Source organism: Ceratotherium simum, chromosome 7, assembly GCF_057802395.1.
Source record: "Ceratotherium simum simum isolate JZ-2026a chromosome 7, ASM5780239v1, whole genome shotgun sequence".
Taxonomy (NCBI): Eukaryota; Metazoa; Chordata; class Mammalia; order Perissodactyla; family Rhinocerotidae; genus Ceratotherium; species Ceratotherium simum.
Window position 1 is genome coordinate 40,412,138 of NC_141906.1, and position 13,116 is coordinate 40,425,253.

Below are 13,116 nucleotides of genomic sequence, written 5' to 3' on the forward strand. Positions count from 1 at the left end.
AGAATAGAGCAAAAACAATGGTAAAGGAATATCCAGATAGGAGATCCTGAGCAGCCTTACAAGATCCTGTTGTACCCCAAGAAGCGTAGAAAACAGCCAAATGCTCACTTTGCTGCTAGTTTTTACCTATGTAGCCATGAAATACATCGATGGAGATTGAAAAAAGTAACAAAGCTTTGTGGTTGGAATGAGAAGAATAGTAGACGTGGCAGATGGTAGATGTGGACCTTATAGCTAGAGACCAGGTAGAGACACACGCATCTCAGCTGCAAATGTCAACATTAAAGAGTGATGACTCCTGAAGATTAGAAAGGAAATGTCCCAATAGGAATTATCTCATCATGGATATTGATTTATGACCGTGATGCTTCCCTGCATGTCACCTTCACTAACATCATTCAATCCACCAATAGTCACTAAGACACTGTCCGCAAAACAGTGATGTACAATATTACACAGTGTCTCTGCTCTCACTGAGATGCTATGGCAGAATATATGCACCAGGGAATTGTTACCTCTGAGAAAAAAGGATACTGGAGGGAAAATGGAGATGTGATTAAGTGTAAAGCAGAAATGTTTTAAGAAAACTCAGAATTGACTAACATTATGTTTTCTACCTGTGGTAGATTTAAGGTTTAATACTAAGAACATGTTGATTTACAGAAAAATAAAGTTAAAAATTCTATGCACTATTATAGTTCCTTTTTAAGATTACTGTGGGGCCAGCCCCGTGGCTTAGCGGTTAAGTGCGCGCGTTCCACTACTGGCGGCCCAGGTTCAGATCCCGGGCACGCACCGACGCACCGCTTCTCCGGCCATGCTGAGGCCGCGACCCACATACAGCAACTAGAAGGATGTGCAACTACGACATACAACTATCTACTGGGGCTTTGGGGGACAAAAAGGAGGAGGATGGGCAATAGATGTTAGGTCAGAGCTGGTCTTCCTCAGCAAAAAGAGGAGGATTAGCATGGATGTTAGCTCAGGGCTGATCTTCCTCACAAAAAAAAAAAAAGATTACTGTGTACCAGGCACTGTGATAGACACTGAGTGTAGAATGATGCCCCCCCTTGTGGAGCCTTCTACTGGGAGTGGCAGACATTTCCTTGGCATTAAAATGTCACTGACATCTTGCAGCCATAAGTCATTTGATGCCTGCCTATCTTTAAAATACCTCATCCAAAGCTAATTTGCCCTAAAATTTTCATTCTTATGCTACTAGCTTTTGTCTTCACATTGTCAAAATACCTCAAGAGACTGACTTGACTCTACTAAAAAAAACATACAGAACCGTAAGGTAAATCCTGAATCCATAAAATAAAGTCTTAATATTTCAACCACTAATCTTGACTTGTGCCTCATACCAGTAGACTACAGTTGTCAGAGGATACTTCCTTTTGCATTTTTCCTGCATTATCAAAGACTTTTAAAGGCTAATGGATGTCTTAATAAAACCTTTTTAAGACTAAATGAACCAGCACATATATAACCCATTAGAAAGTAATAACCCAGGGGTGTGTCCATTGCCTTAAGTGTTTTTGAAACTTCTGTTTCCAGAGCCAATGTACCAGTCACATAAGAATATCATTCTTATTGCTCCAGAGGCTATTATTCATGACTTCCTTTGCCAGCTTTGATCAGCTAAAGCACACCAGTTTCTTCTGCTTTCTAGCCTACATCCTGGGGAGGCTCAGCTAAGAGAACAGAAGAAGAGAAGGATAATGGGATAGGCAAGGAGTTCTATGGTCAGACTGAAGTTGGTAACCAAAGGATGCTTAGAGGAACTCCTTTCTAGTTCAACATATATTTCTTGAGCCTACTACATGACAAACACCCCTGTGGTTGCTGAGGAATCAGAGATAAGGAAGATTTATAATTGCTGCCCTTAAAGAGCTTAAATGTCTTTCCCAGCTGCTCTAAATAAACTCAACTTGTCCAAAGGAGGGGACACAAGATGAGAATTAAAAAACATAACAAGCTTTTGCACTGTATCATCAGAATCTACCCAGGCTGTTGTCCTTTATTCTAAGCTTTTCTGGTTATAAACTTCATTTTGGCTCCATTTCTCAATTACTGTTCTTCACTTAGACCATTTTAGCAACAATTTAATTGGGACTCACTTTCCAAACTCTGACCTAGGAAAGTTGATCCCCGCAGGACAAGATCCTCAGTTGCCCTGGTCTAGTACACTGAGATCCCAAATAAGAGACACTTTTCCCCTGTGCCCACTTCCATCTTCAGTGAGATAGATCAGCCAGATCTGTCTCTTTGCCTCATATAACCCATTAAGGAAGAGTAATTAGACTCACTTCATAAGGACACTGATTGGAGTTAATGAGTGTTCATGTTCTGATGTTTTGAATATAACTGGTCAATATTCAAATCACCATAGGCTGAGGACTTCCTAAACAAGAAATTTTAAGATGCATAGAGTTAAAAGAAACCCTAAAATTGCACGTGGAAAAACCCACATTACATTAACTCTGTTTTGCCTATCCTGATTTTGACATTGAAAAATATATGTCATTAGGTTTTTGTGGATTTTTTTTCTCATCATTCTTCCTTATATTGCTGGCATCTGTTCATTAACCAATTGAAAGTCCTAATTTATATGGACTCAATCAAATAATCTTTTAGTTAACCACTGAGTAAAGAGCCTAAAGGTTTTTTTCTTTTAAATGTGTTATCTAGCTGATATATTTGTTGAAAGGATATTAATCATAAACTAAAGGCATTACATGTATATATATCAATTCATGTAAAATCTTTATCCCCAAGAAAATCTACATACAGCAAGATTGTGTAAATTGAATCATTTAAATATACGAAAAGCCTATATAAATTGACAACAAAGAGACATGCAACAAAAAAATGACCAAAGAATATGAATAAATTTACAGAAGAGCACATTAAAATAGCCAACAAATGTATGAAACAATGCTCAAATTCACTAATAGTTTGGGAACTGGAAAATACGTTAAAAATAAAGTATCACTAAGCCTAGTAAACTGATAAAAATTAAGAAGTGCTGGAACATCTATTGCTGGGATGGATGTGAGGTAAAATTGTACCACTATGCATTGTCAGTGGAAATGTGAAAGGTGAAATCAGTCTGGCAACACAATCAAATTAAAAGTATGCACACCTTTGGAGCCAATAATGCCACCCCTGAGTATCTAGCCTATAGAATAAAAGTATCAGTAACTTCAGATGTACACGCAGTCTTGAGATTCCAGCATTAATCGTAGTGGCAGAAATCTGGAAACAGAAAATTCCAATCAAGCGGGGAATGATTGAATAAATTATGATATACCCACACTATGAAACTGTGCATCCATCAGAAAAGCAAATTAAAGCTATACCATACCACTTGAAGAAACATTCATATAATATGAACATTTTTTGAGAAATAATTACCTTTCAAAATTCTGTGTGTGTATGCTCCAGTATGGAGATGTATATAGTTTACATATGAACACATATTATATGACTGTCAAAGATTAAACACATTAAGTTAAGATGGGTTACCTTGTATGTGGGGAGGGTAGAGCAGATACAGCACAGGCAAGAAGTGAATGAAAGGAGAGACATATAAAAATGGAAAAGTTAAAAAAAAAAGAACTGCATTTAGAATAAAAAGTATATATTTGATCATTTATATAAAATTATGTATATGTGTGGGACCATGCATCTAGAAATTGACTGAAAATAATTACTGAAAATTCAAAAAGAGCAAATATCAAAGCAATAACAGCCTAGAAAAAATACAGAAGAATAGTTAACTAATAGTAGGATGGGAAAGGACAAAGCAAAGAAAAATGGTGGTAGACATTCTCACATAAAAATTAAAAATATTTTGAAAGTCAAAAAGCACTATAAGCAAAATTAATAGTAATCAACAAACTAGAAATATTGCAACAATTATGACAACAGCTCTTGCAAAACAGTAGGAATTCTAGCACCACTTAGAAAAATGGACAAAGAGCTTGAATGAATCACTAAAGAAATGTAGGTAGCCAATAATCGTAAGAAAAAAGTTTAGTCTTAATAACAAATAAATAATTGCGATCTAAAGCATTAAGTAACAAATTTTACCTCTCAATTAGACAAAATATTTTATGTGATTAATGCTACTAAGAGTATAGTCATATACGCCTTTTCAAACACTGCTGGTAGTACCTTTCTGTAAAGCCCTTTGAATTTGTATCAAGAGCCTTAAAAACGTCAATATCCTTAGAGTCAGTGGTTTCATTTATAAAATCAACCTTAATGAAATAATCAGAAAAGGCACAATGGTTTATCTACATAGATGTCCATTATAGCGTTATTCATAGCAGAGAATTGGAAAAAACTTAAATATTGAACGGAGAACTGCTTAAGTTCCAAATGATGAATATTATAAATCCATTAAAATATTTTCAAAAAATATTTAATGACATGATATGGGTCAATACTATTAGTATAGCATTAAATTTATTTATTTATTTATTTATTTATTTATTTATTTATTTTTTGTGAGGAAGATCAGCCCTGAGCTAACATCTATTGCCAATCCTCCTCCATTTTTTTTTTCCTTTTTCTCCCCAAAGCCCCAGTAGATAGTTGTATGTCATAGTTGCACATCCTTCTAGTTGCTATATGTGGGACTCTGCCTCAGCATGGCCAGACAAGCGGTGCGTCAGTGCGCGCCCGGGATCCCAACCCAGCCGCCAGTAACAGAGGGCGTGCACTTAACCGCTAAGCCACAGGGCCGGCCCCGCGTTAAATTTAAAAGTCATAAAAACACGCTACATGTGTTTGTCCCAATTTTATGTACATATATTTGTACAGAAAAAAAGACTAAAAAAAATCAAAATAATTACTTCTATATGTTGAAATTAAGATTTAATGCTTTTAAGAATCTTATAAATTTCACATAGTTAGTATCTATTAATTAACACATTATTGTCATTGTTAACTTTTTCTTCAAGTAACTAACTAAGGTGATCATTAGACTTAGTCTTACCAGTTTCCAAATCAGTTCTGAGAAGGGCAGAAAGTATATCACAGGCTTCAATCTTAACAATCCAAAGATTCAGCAAAGTGCCATTGATTAGCATTAAGATACCAGGGAGCTTACAAGTCAGCTACACAACCCCAATCTTCACAGACTGTGTGTGTGTGTGTGTGTGTGTGTGTGTGCACTACTACCTGCCTTCAAAGTATTGACTGCCACTTAAAAATATCATTGATCTATCCCTGCCTCCACATTAACCCTCAGCTATGAACCTGAAACATGCCTCAACTTGCCTTACTCTTCAGTAACTATTAATTCTGACAGTAGTCTCCAAACATTTTGATCCCACAGTCTTATCTGTAAAAATCACTTCAGCATACAACTCTAATAGCTTTATATCTATTTTTAAATGTATATGTATTATTGTTAATGTAGTATGTGTTATAAATTATCCAAATATAAAAAATTGTCAAAAAGGGATAAAAAGAAATATAAATGGGAGTTCTATTATTTTGTTCCTACACCCCAATGGATCATTTTATTCACGCTGCAGGATATATGGTCTGCTACAGAGATCACAGCCTGAAACCACACTCTCCTATCCCACTACCCATCTCCTTCCCCCACTGCATCTGGAACTATGTTCTGAAATTCCAGAATGCCTTACACTTGAGTCAGCTCAAACTATAACAATATTCATAACAGAACTTACTTGTATAATGTGAAGAATCATGTCCTTCCCGTGCCCTATTTCATCTTTTTGCAAAATCTGGGTTTTATATATAAATATTGCACATAGTGTGATATAACTACATTTCTATTATTATTATTGCCATGGGTTGATACTAATTACTGCTACTGCTACTGCTACTGCTTCTTTACTGGCATAAGTAAGTCATAATATTATTCAGTTCTTTCAGAAGCTTCAATAATATACCTCTGCGGACTTTTGAAGGTTATCATGGCATGGAGCAGGAAGGGATGTCTTCTCCCATTTCTGTGCAACTTGATTGGCTTCTTCTATCTTCTGCTCACAACTTTTTTGAGAATTTAGCAATGTCACCTCATAAAATTCTTGAATATCTGTAAAGAAAATGTAAGGGAAGAATCAAAATGTCACGTACTACCTCAAAAATTGCTTACGCATGTATGTGCATATGGAAAATTTTGCTGATTAAAAGAACTGCATAAGTATGTAACCCAAAGAAAAATAACAAAAATAGAGGAAATCCTGGAAATTGCATTTTTACCTGCATGGGAATTCTTATAATAGCTTTATTCATCATTACAAAAACAGGAAGCAACCAAGATGTCCTTCAATTGGTGAATGGATAAACAAATTGCAGTAAATCTTTATAATGGAATACTATCCAATAATAAAAAGGAATGAGCCATCAAGCCATGCAAAAGCATTGATGAATCTTAAATGCATATTGCTAAGTTAAATAAGCCAGTCTGAAAAGGCTACATATTGTATAATTTCCATTTATATAATATTCTGGGAAAAAGCAAAACTAAAGAGAGTAAAATGATAAGTGATTGCTAGAGGTTCTGTGAGAGGAGGAAGATTGACTAGGTAAAGCACAAGGCGATGAAATATTCTGTAATAATACTGTAATGGTGGACACACAACATGAAGCATTTGTCAAAATACACAGAACTTTACAGCACAAAGAATAAACCTAAATGTATACAAATTTTTAAAAATCATTTAGAAGGTCAGAGAATCCCAAGATAAAATACAGACAGTGACAAAGGACTCTAACTGTGTTACAAATGAATGAAATAACTTCACCAAAGGCATTAGGAGAAAAAGGTGATGACGTAAATAACTTTGAAAATGAGTAGAGATTGTAAAACCAAAGACAAAGAAAGTTTACAAAAGCATCATACTCTATACTCTAGATAGTAAATTCGTTTTCTGTGGCATACAGGTTAACAATTTTGAAACCACTATTCATATATACAGAATTGAACAATTAAGTGAATGGATGGTGGATGGTAGGAGCCAGGCTTCTCACTGTTGGAGTAAGAGGTGACAAACAAGTAAGTGCATGGGTGGGGGGGATGCTAGAATGATTCATATGATTTTGGATTAGATTTGGAGACATCATTATAAACTCATGTTTGGCTTAATATAGATAAAAAATGGATATATACAGAAATATTTACAGATACGGGTTTTTCCCATTATCCGAAAGTACAGTGTTCCTATGAAACATTTCATAAGCCAAAATGGCACAAAGTGAAGAAGCAATTACCATTAATTTATATGGGAAAAATTTTTGAACATTCCCATACCCAAAAAATAACCTACCAAAATAGAGATAAAGCACAGACGCTCAAAGACTGAGTTCAAAGCTATGGAGGCTTGATGCTGAGACGCTGAGTGTAGTTCCCAGGGAAGGAGCTTGGTGGCGCCACTCTTGCTTCTTGAGGTGCGTGCTGCCTCTCTAAGGGTCGAGTGCAAAACAAATGCTGAACACTATTTTTGATTTTTGCCTTTTTTCGTAAAAGTGAAAATCCTCTTCAGATTTCTTTTGGTTAGCGAACACAGGTACTAATGTAGGTCTTTCGCAAAAGCCAAGGGACATAAAGCAAACTTTTGGATGGGGGGAAGCCTGTACATACATACATGAGTTAGTATACACACAAATATTTCCTTGCTCTGTCTGCTGAAAAGGCGTAGAAGTAATGAATGAGCACAAGTAGCACCTAGACTTTGGCCTCTATATAGTATTGTCCACCACATGGTAAAGGGTGATGAACAAAGACAATGGTGTTAGATTAGAATTGGGAGTATCTATATGAATTCAAAATTTTTAAACGAAGGAACAAAAGGAAAGAAGGAAGGTATTGGCCAAGTATTTGTAGATTGTCCCTCAACTAGGATTTGTCTGTTTTTCTCATGACTAGATTGGGGTTATGAGTTTTTGGGAGGAAGACCACAGAGACGAAGTGCCATTCTCATCATATCTATAGGTTGCCTGCTATTAACATGACATTTCATTATCCATGTTAGTCTTGATTACTTAATTGAGGTACTGTTTGCCAGGTTTTGCCAGGTAACTTTTATTTATTCCTGGTGAGTGTGAATTGCTATAACCACTTTAAAAAACAATCTTATATTACCTTGTAAAATTGAACTTTTGTTTCTCCCATAACCCAGCATTTCTACTACTCAGCATACATCTTAGATAAATTCTTGCACATATGGACCAGGAAACAAATCAAAATGTTTATAGCAGCACAGATCATAATAGCAAAAGATCAGAAACAATCTAATGTCCATCAAAAGGAAAATGGATTAATTGTAGTATGTTCTCAAAATGGAATTTATATAGTAGTCAAAGTGAATGAACTATAGTATCATGAAATGACATAAATAAATCTTAGAAACATAATGTTGAGTGAAAAAAGGCAAATCTCAGTATAAAAATATTTTTGCAAAGTTCAAAAATATGCAAAACTGAACTATATATTTTTAGGCATCCATTCATATACATGTGAAAAAAACAATTAGACCAAAGCAAAGAAGCACGTGAAAAGATGTAATGACCTCAGTGGAAAAGGTGGGCAAAAAAATGGGATAAGGGAGGAACACAAAGGTAGATGCAAATTAATGATAATGGTCTAGTTCTAGATTCAGGTGGTCATTTCAGAATTGTTTATTTTTATATATATACTATATAATTATATATATATACACTATATATATATACTATATAATTATATATATATACACATATATACTATACAATTATAGTATATATATATAACTATATATATAACTATATATATATAACTATATATATAACTATATATATATAACTTTATATATATATAAATTTATATATATATAAAGTTATAGAACTATATATATATAACTATATATATATAACTATATATATATACTATATATATACTATATAATTTGTGTATATTCTTTTGAATGTATTTAATATTATATTTTTTAAATGACAAGAAAAAATTTTAAGTGTTTCCTAAATATTAAGATTTACTTAGAAAAGTTACAAATCCTCAAATTTTATGCATAGCTATAACTTTATTCTGCCACTAGCAACAAAGTAGTTGTGAAATCATGTTTGGAAAATGTGTAAGAACAGAAGGTAAAAGCCATACAGATACAAATCCTTCCCAGATTTTTAAATAGCAGTAAGGATTAGTAGGGTATTAATTGAGTTGACAAAAGCCAAAAGAATAAAAAAAGGTAAAATCCAGAAAATAAGATATGTTTACATTATCTGGTCTCAAGTATTAATAATAAAAAAAAAAAAATTCTGTAAAGATTTCTGCAGCTACATATTTTCTAAAGAATAATTACTTGTAATGAATAAAACATTTTTTGTAGGTAGTCAAATTTCAAGATTCTTTTTCTTTTCATCAATTTTAAGAATGTAAACACTGTTTCCTAAGCAGCATTTGCAAGTTGCAAAATTTTGAAATATTAGGTGTGTAAATTATCCAGAAAAGGAAGCACATTTATCATATTCATGCTAAGAATTCATGCCAACAAGCTATACTTTGAAACATTATGGATAGCAGTGACTTGACCACATTTAGAAAAACAGTATGGACAATATTTTTAATGTTAAACTTGCAAATCTTAATTAACTTATAACCCCCAAACCAGATGAAGTGCTGAAAGTCTGCTTTACAATCCTTTGTCCCTGATTCTCCCTGCCTAAGCAACTACTACAGAGGAAGAAGGTAACCTTAATTAAGTCAAAGATGACTTATATTTGAAGATAATTCTATGACTAACATCAAATCTTACTTCTGTTTTGTGAGCATTATTTTTTAATGCCTGACATATATCTGTTGGTTGCTTTCCAAGCATCTCTTTTTGGTATCCTCTTATTTCCCCACCACCACAAGCAGCACCACCACTTTCTCTCCATTCCGACTGCCAGAGTTCAGGCTCTCACCAACTCTTGCTCACACTCTTCCCTAGGCCCAGGTGCCCTTTCCCACAGAAAAATCCTACTTCTTCAATGCCTAGCTCCAGTACTATGCCTTTGTGAAAACAATATTTGAAGTCAGATCTAAATGTGAAATGTTATCAGCATAGAAATTATTCTTACTAAAACTGAGTTCAATTGAGTAGGACATGTGTGAGAGTAAGAACACTCAAGCAGCTACCATCGAAAAGAAACAATGTTTGTGTGGGGAATTATAGGGAATGGGGGAAGATGGACAATGCTGCTTCTTCCCTCCCATTCCCTTAAAGTATTGCTCAGATCTGTTTAATAGTTATTTCTCTTTCTACCTTATATTAGAAGTAGTTGTTCACCTACCTATCTTCAACTCAACATTTCAATTCAATAATTTTTAAGCGCCAGGCAAGGCCCTTAGGAAGAAAGACAATGGCAGAGCCAGCCATGTACTCGCTACTATCAAGCATCCTTCTTTACACTTAGTAAGCACACAATGAATTCTTGCTAATTTTAGTTTATTTGCATTCCCTCTCTAATTAAAGCTCATATAGAAGAAAAATCATTGAATCAAATCAAATCTCTTCACACTCAGGACCTCGGGAAAACCTGCATATTATTTGGATTGTGTTTCAATGTGACTTGACTGCTTGATTTGATCATAACAGCTAGCACTTTTTATTTTGCACATTCCTCTCTCAAATGAAAAAGTTTTGCTACCTCTGAGGATATATCCAAAACAAATTCCTCAAATTCTTGAAGGCACACGCATTTTAACCCCATAATTGTTTTTTGAAATAGTTTATAAGTTACTGTCAAATTTACAGATGAGCACTTCTCAAACTCTAATGTACATATGAATCTGAATCACCTGGGGATCTTGTTAAAATGCAAATTATGATGAAGGTCTGGAGTGAGACCTGAATCTCTGCAGTTCTAACAAGCTTCCAGGTGATGTCAATGGCTTCTGATCTACCAACAACACTGGACCTAAGAAATAGCACCTCTGGCATTAGAACCTAAGACTTCATACTCTCATTTCAAACATCCCTTACTGAGTTATTACAATCCTCTTCTTCAGAGTGAGGAGTAGGGGGGAAAATCTCAATAAGAGAAGAAATTGGCAAGATAAGAACTCTGCCCATTGATTAAAAAATAATAACTACTTAGTCAATATTGACTAAATTGATTCAGATTCAATTAGCTAGAAACTCTATTAAAATTTAGGAACTATATTTCAGTATGCTGTCTTCAGGACACAGTAAAACAGGAAAAATAAACTTTTAGGTGATGTCTGAGACAGTCCCTATTCAGTCTAATCTGTCTCTTTTGTTTTAACTTATATTCCATTAAGATGAGATCTGGCCTTTGCAATGATTATTCTGGCACAGTTAGGTCTCCAATTTTCAAATAGTATGATCAAGGGAAGTCATAGTAAATAGGATTATCTTTTTAAGCACACCATTAAAAACTCAAACTCAAAATATTTCATCTTCTTTCAAGCAGAGACAATCTGACGTGACATACTTATTTCAAAGATAGTGCTATTTCCTCAAAAGACCCTTAGATCTCCTCTTTGAGATACGCCTTCAAGCATCTGAGGAATTTATTTTGCAAATCAGCAGAAGTGGTGAATCTTTTTTTCATTTGAGGGAGATTTGATTTTTTTGAAATGGCCAAAATTCATTGGACAAACTACGGATATGGTGTGTGATGGAGAAATGGATTTCCTTTTACATGACTTGAATTAAGAAAATATGACTCTTAAATCATGAGATTTTTTTCTTGCATGACTCACAAATTGCTCTGCAATTATCTACTTAGCCACAGTAAAACAAAAAAGTAACCAGAATACAGAATGTTTAACGTGTTGACATGCTTTCTTATCTTTTAGCTCACGGGCTGCAATAAAAGTGACCGGGGAAGGGTTCTTTTTGCTTCGTCCCATCCCAGCCATGATGTTGCAAGGCATGGTATTGATGGGGACAACTGTAGTCACCTCTCTCCCTGGCCAACCAGCAACCTCTCTGGAGCTTGTTATTGTTGGTTCCTTTGTTTTTTTGTGATTGGCACATATGGCTATAACTCACCAAAGCCATTTAATCCCAAGAATTCTCTGAAATCAGCTGAAGATTCTTGCCTTATAGCCTCAATGAAGATAGCAATCTTTGTAAGATCTTCTAAAACATATGCCTTATACTTCTTCTAGCATCCCTTGTTCTCTGTAGGTTTCCCGTACCACACACCTGATTATGAATTCAGTTAACTGTATAATCCAGTCGATCTTGCTATATTTAAAGATATTACAAAGTGCTGTCTTAGTGTTCCATTAGCCATTCCTGAACACTTGGTTCTGTTTGGGGAGCCAGATAATTACTCATATCCAATTTCCTTACACTGCATCCAGATCCCACACTTTCTCTTCTGCAAAATAAGAAATTATCGTTGTCCTTGTCCATTTGATTCCGAGACTACCTAGACACTGAAGCACAGAAGCAAAATTCCCAAGAAAGGCTTTATCAGGGTAGTAAGTGTCCTAATCTTAGGGTTTCAGCCAGACAAGTTTCTTTACAGATATTACCTGAGACTAGAAGAATGAAGCTGAATATGAGGAGTGGGCTAAAATGAATGTAGATGAAAAGAAAATATAAGTTTTACAGCTAAGAATAGAGAGTGAAAGCAAGGTCAGTGGTAGATACAGATCAAGTACAAAGTTAGGGAACAAAAGAGGCCAAACCAAAACAGAGATGAGTGTGAAATCCAGAGTCCAAGGACTAATACATGATCAAACCCAACAGATATTGAAGAGGCAAGACCAGAGAATGAGAAAATGCTTATATGCATAGGTTCAAGCAAATTTCCACAATGTTCTAGTATGATTGGGCTTCTTCTGTGCCTGGACAAAGCACAAATGGAAGGAAGGAAGGAAGGAAGGAAGGAAGGAAGGAAGGAAGGAAGGAAGGAAGGAAGGAGGGAGGGAGGGAGGGAGGAGGGAGGGAGGAGGGAAGGAAGGAGGGAGGAAGGAAGAAAAAGAGAAAGAAAAAGGAAGGAAGGAAGGAAAGCGGGGATGAGGGAGGGAATCTTGGTTTCAAAATACTTTCCTCTACTAAAAGGAACCAGGGCTTTTTGGAGAAAGGCTCATTCCAGGGCTGGACTAGGGAAATT

At 35.1% G+C, this 13,116-nt stretch overlaps 1 protein-coding gene across 1 annotated transcript in view; it reads right to left on the reverse strand.

Annotated features, from left to right (window-relative positions):
* DLG2 (discs large MAGUK scaffold protein 2) overlaps positions 1–13,116 on the reverse strand; it is a 1,864,788-nt gene that overhangs the window by 1,583,326 nt on the left and 268,346 nt on the right. Inside the window, exon 3 of the mRNA XM_087433531.1 lies at positions 5,934–6,079. Coding sequence (XP_087289657.1) covers positions 5,934–6,079 — 146 coding nt within the window. The remainder of the gene's footprint in view (positions 1–5,933; positions 6,080–13,116) is intronic.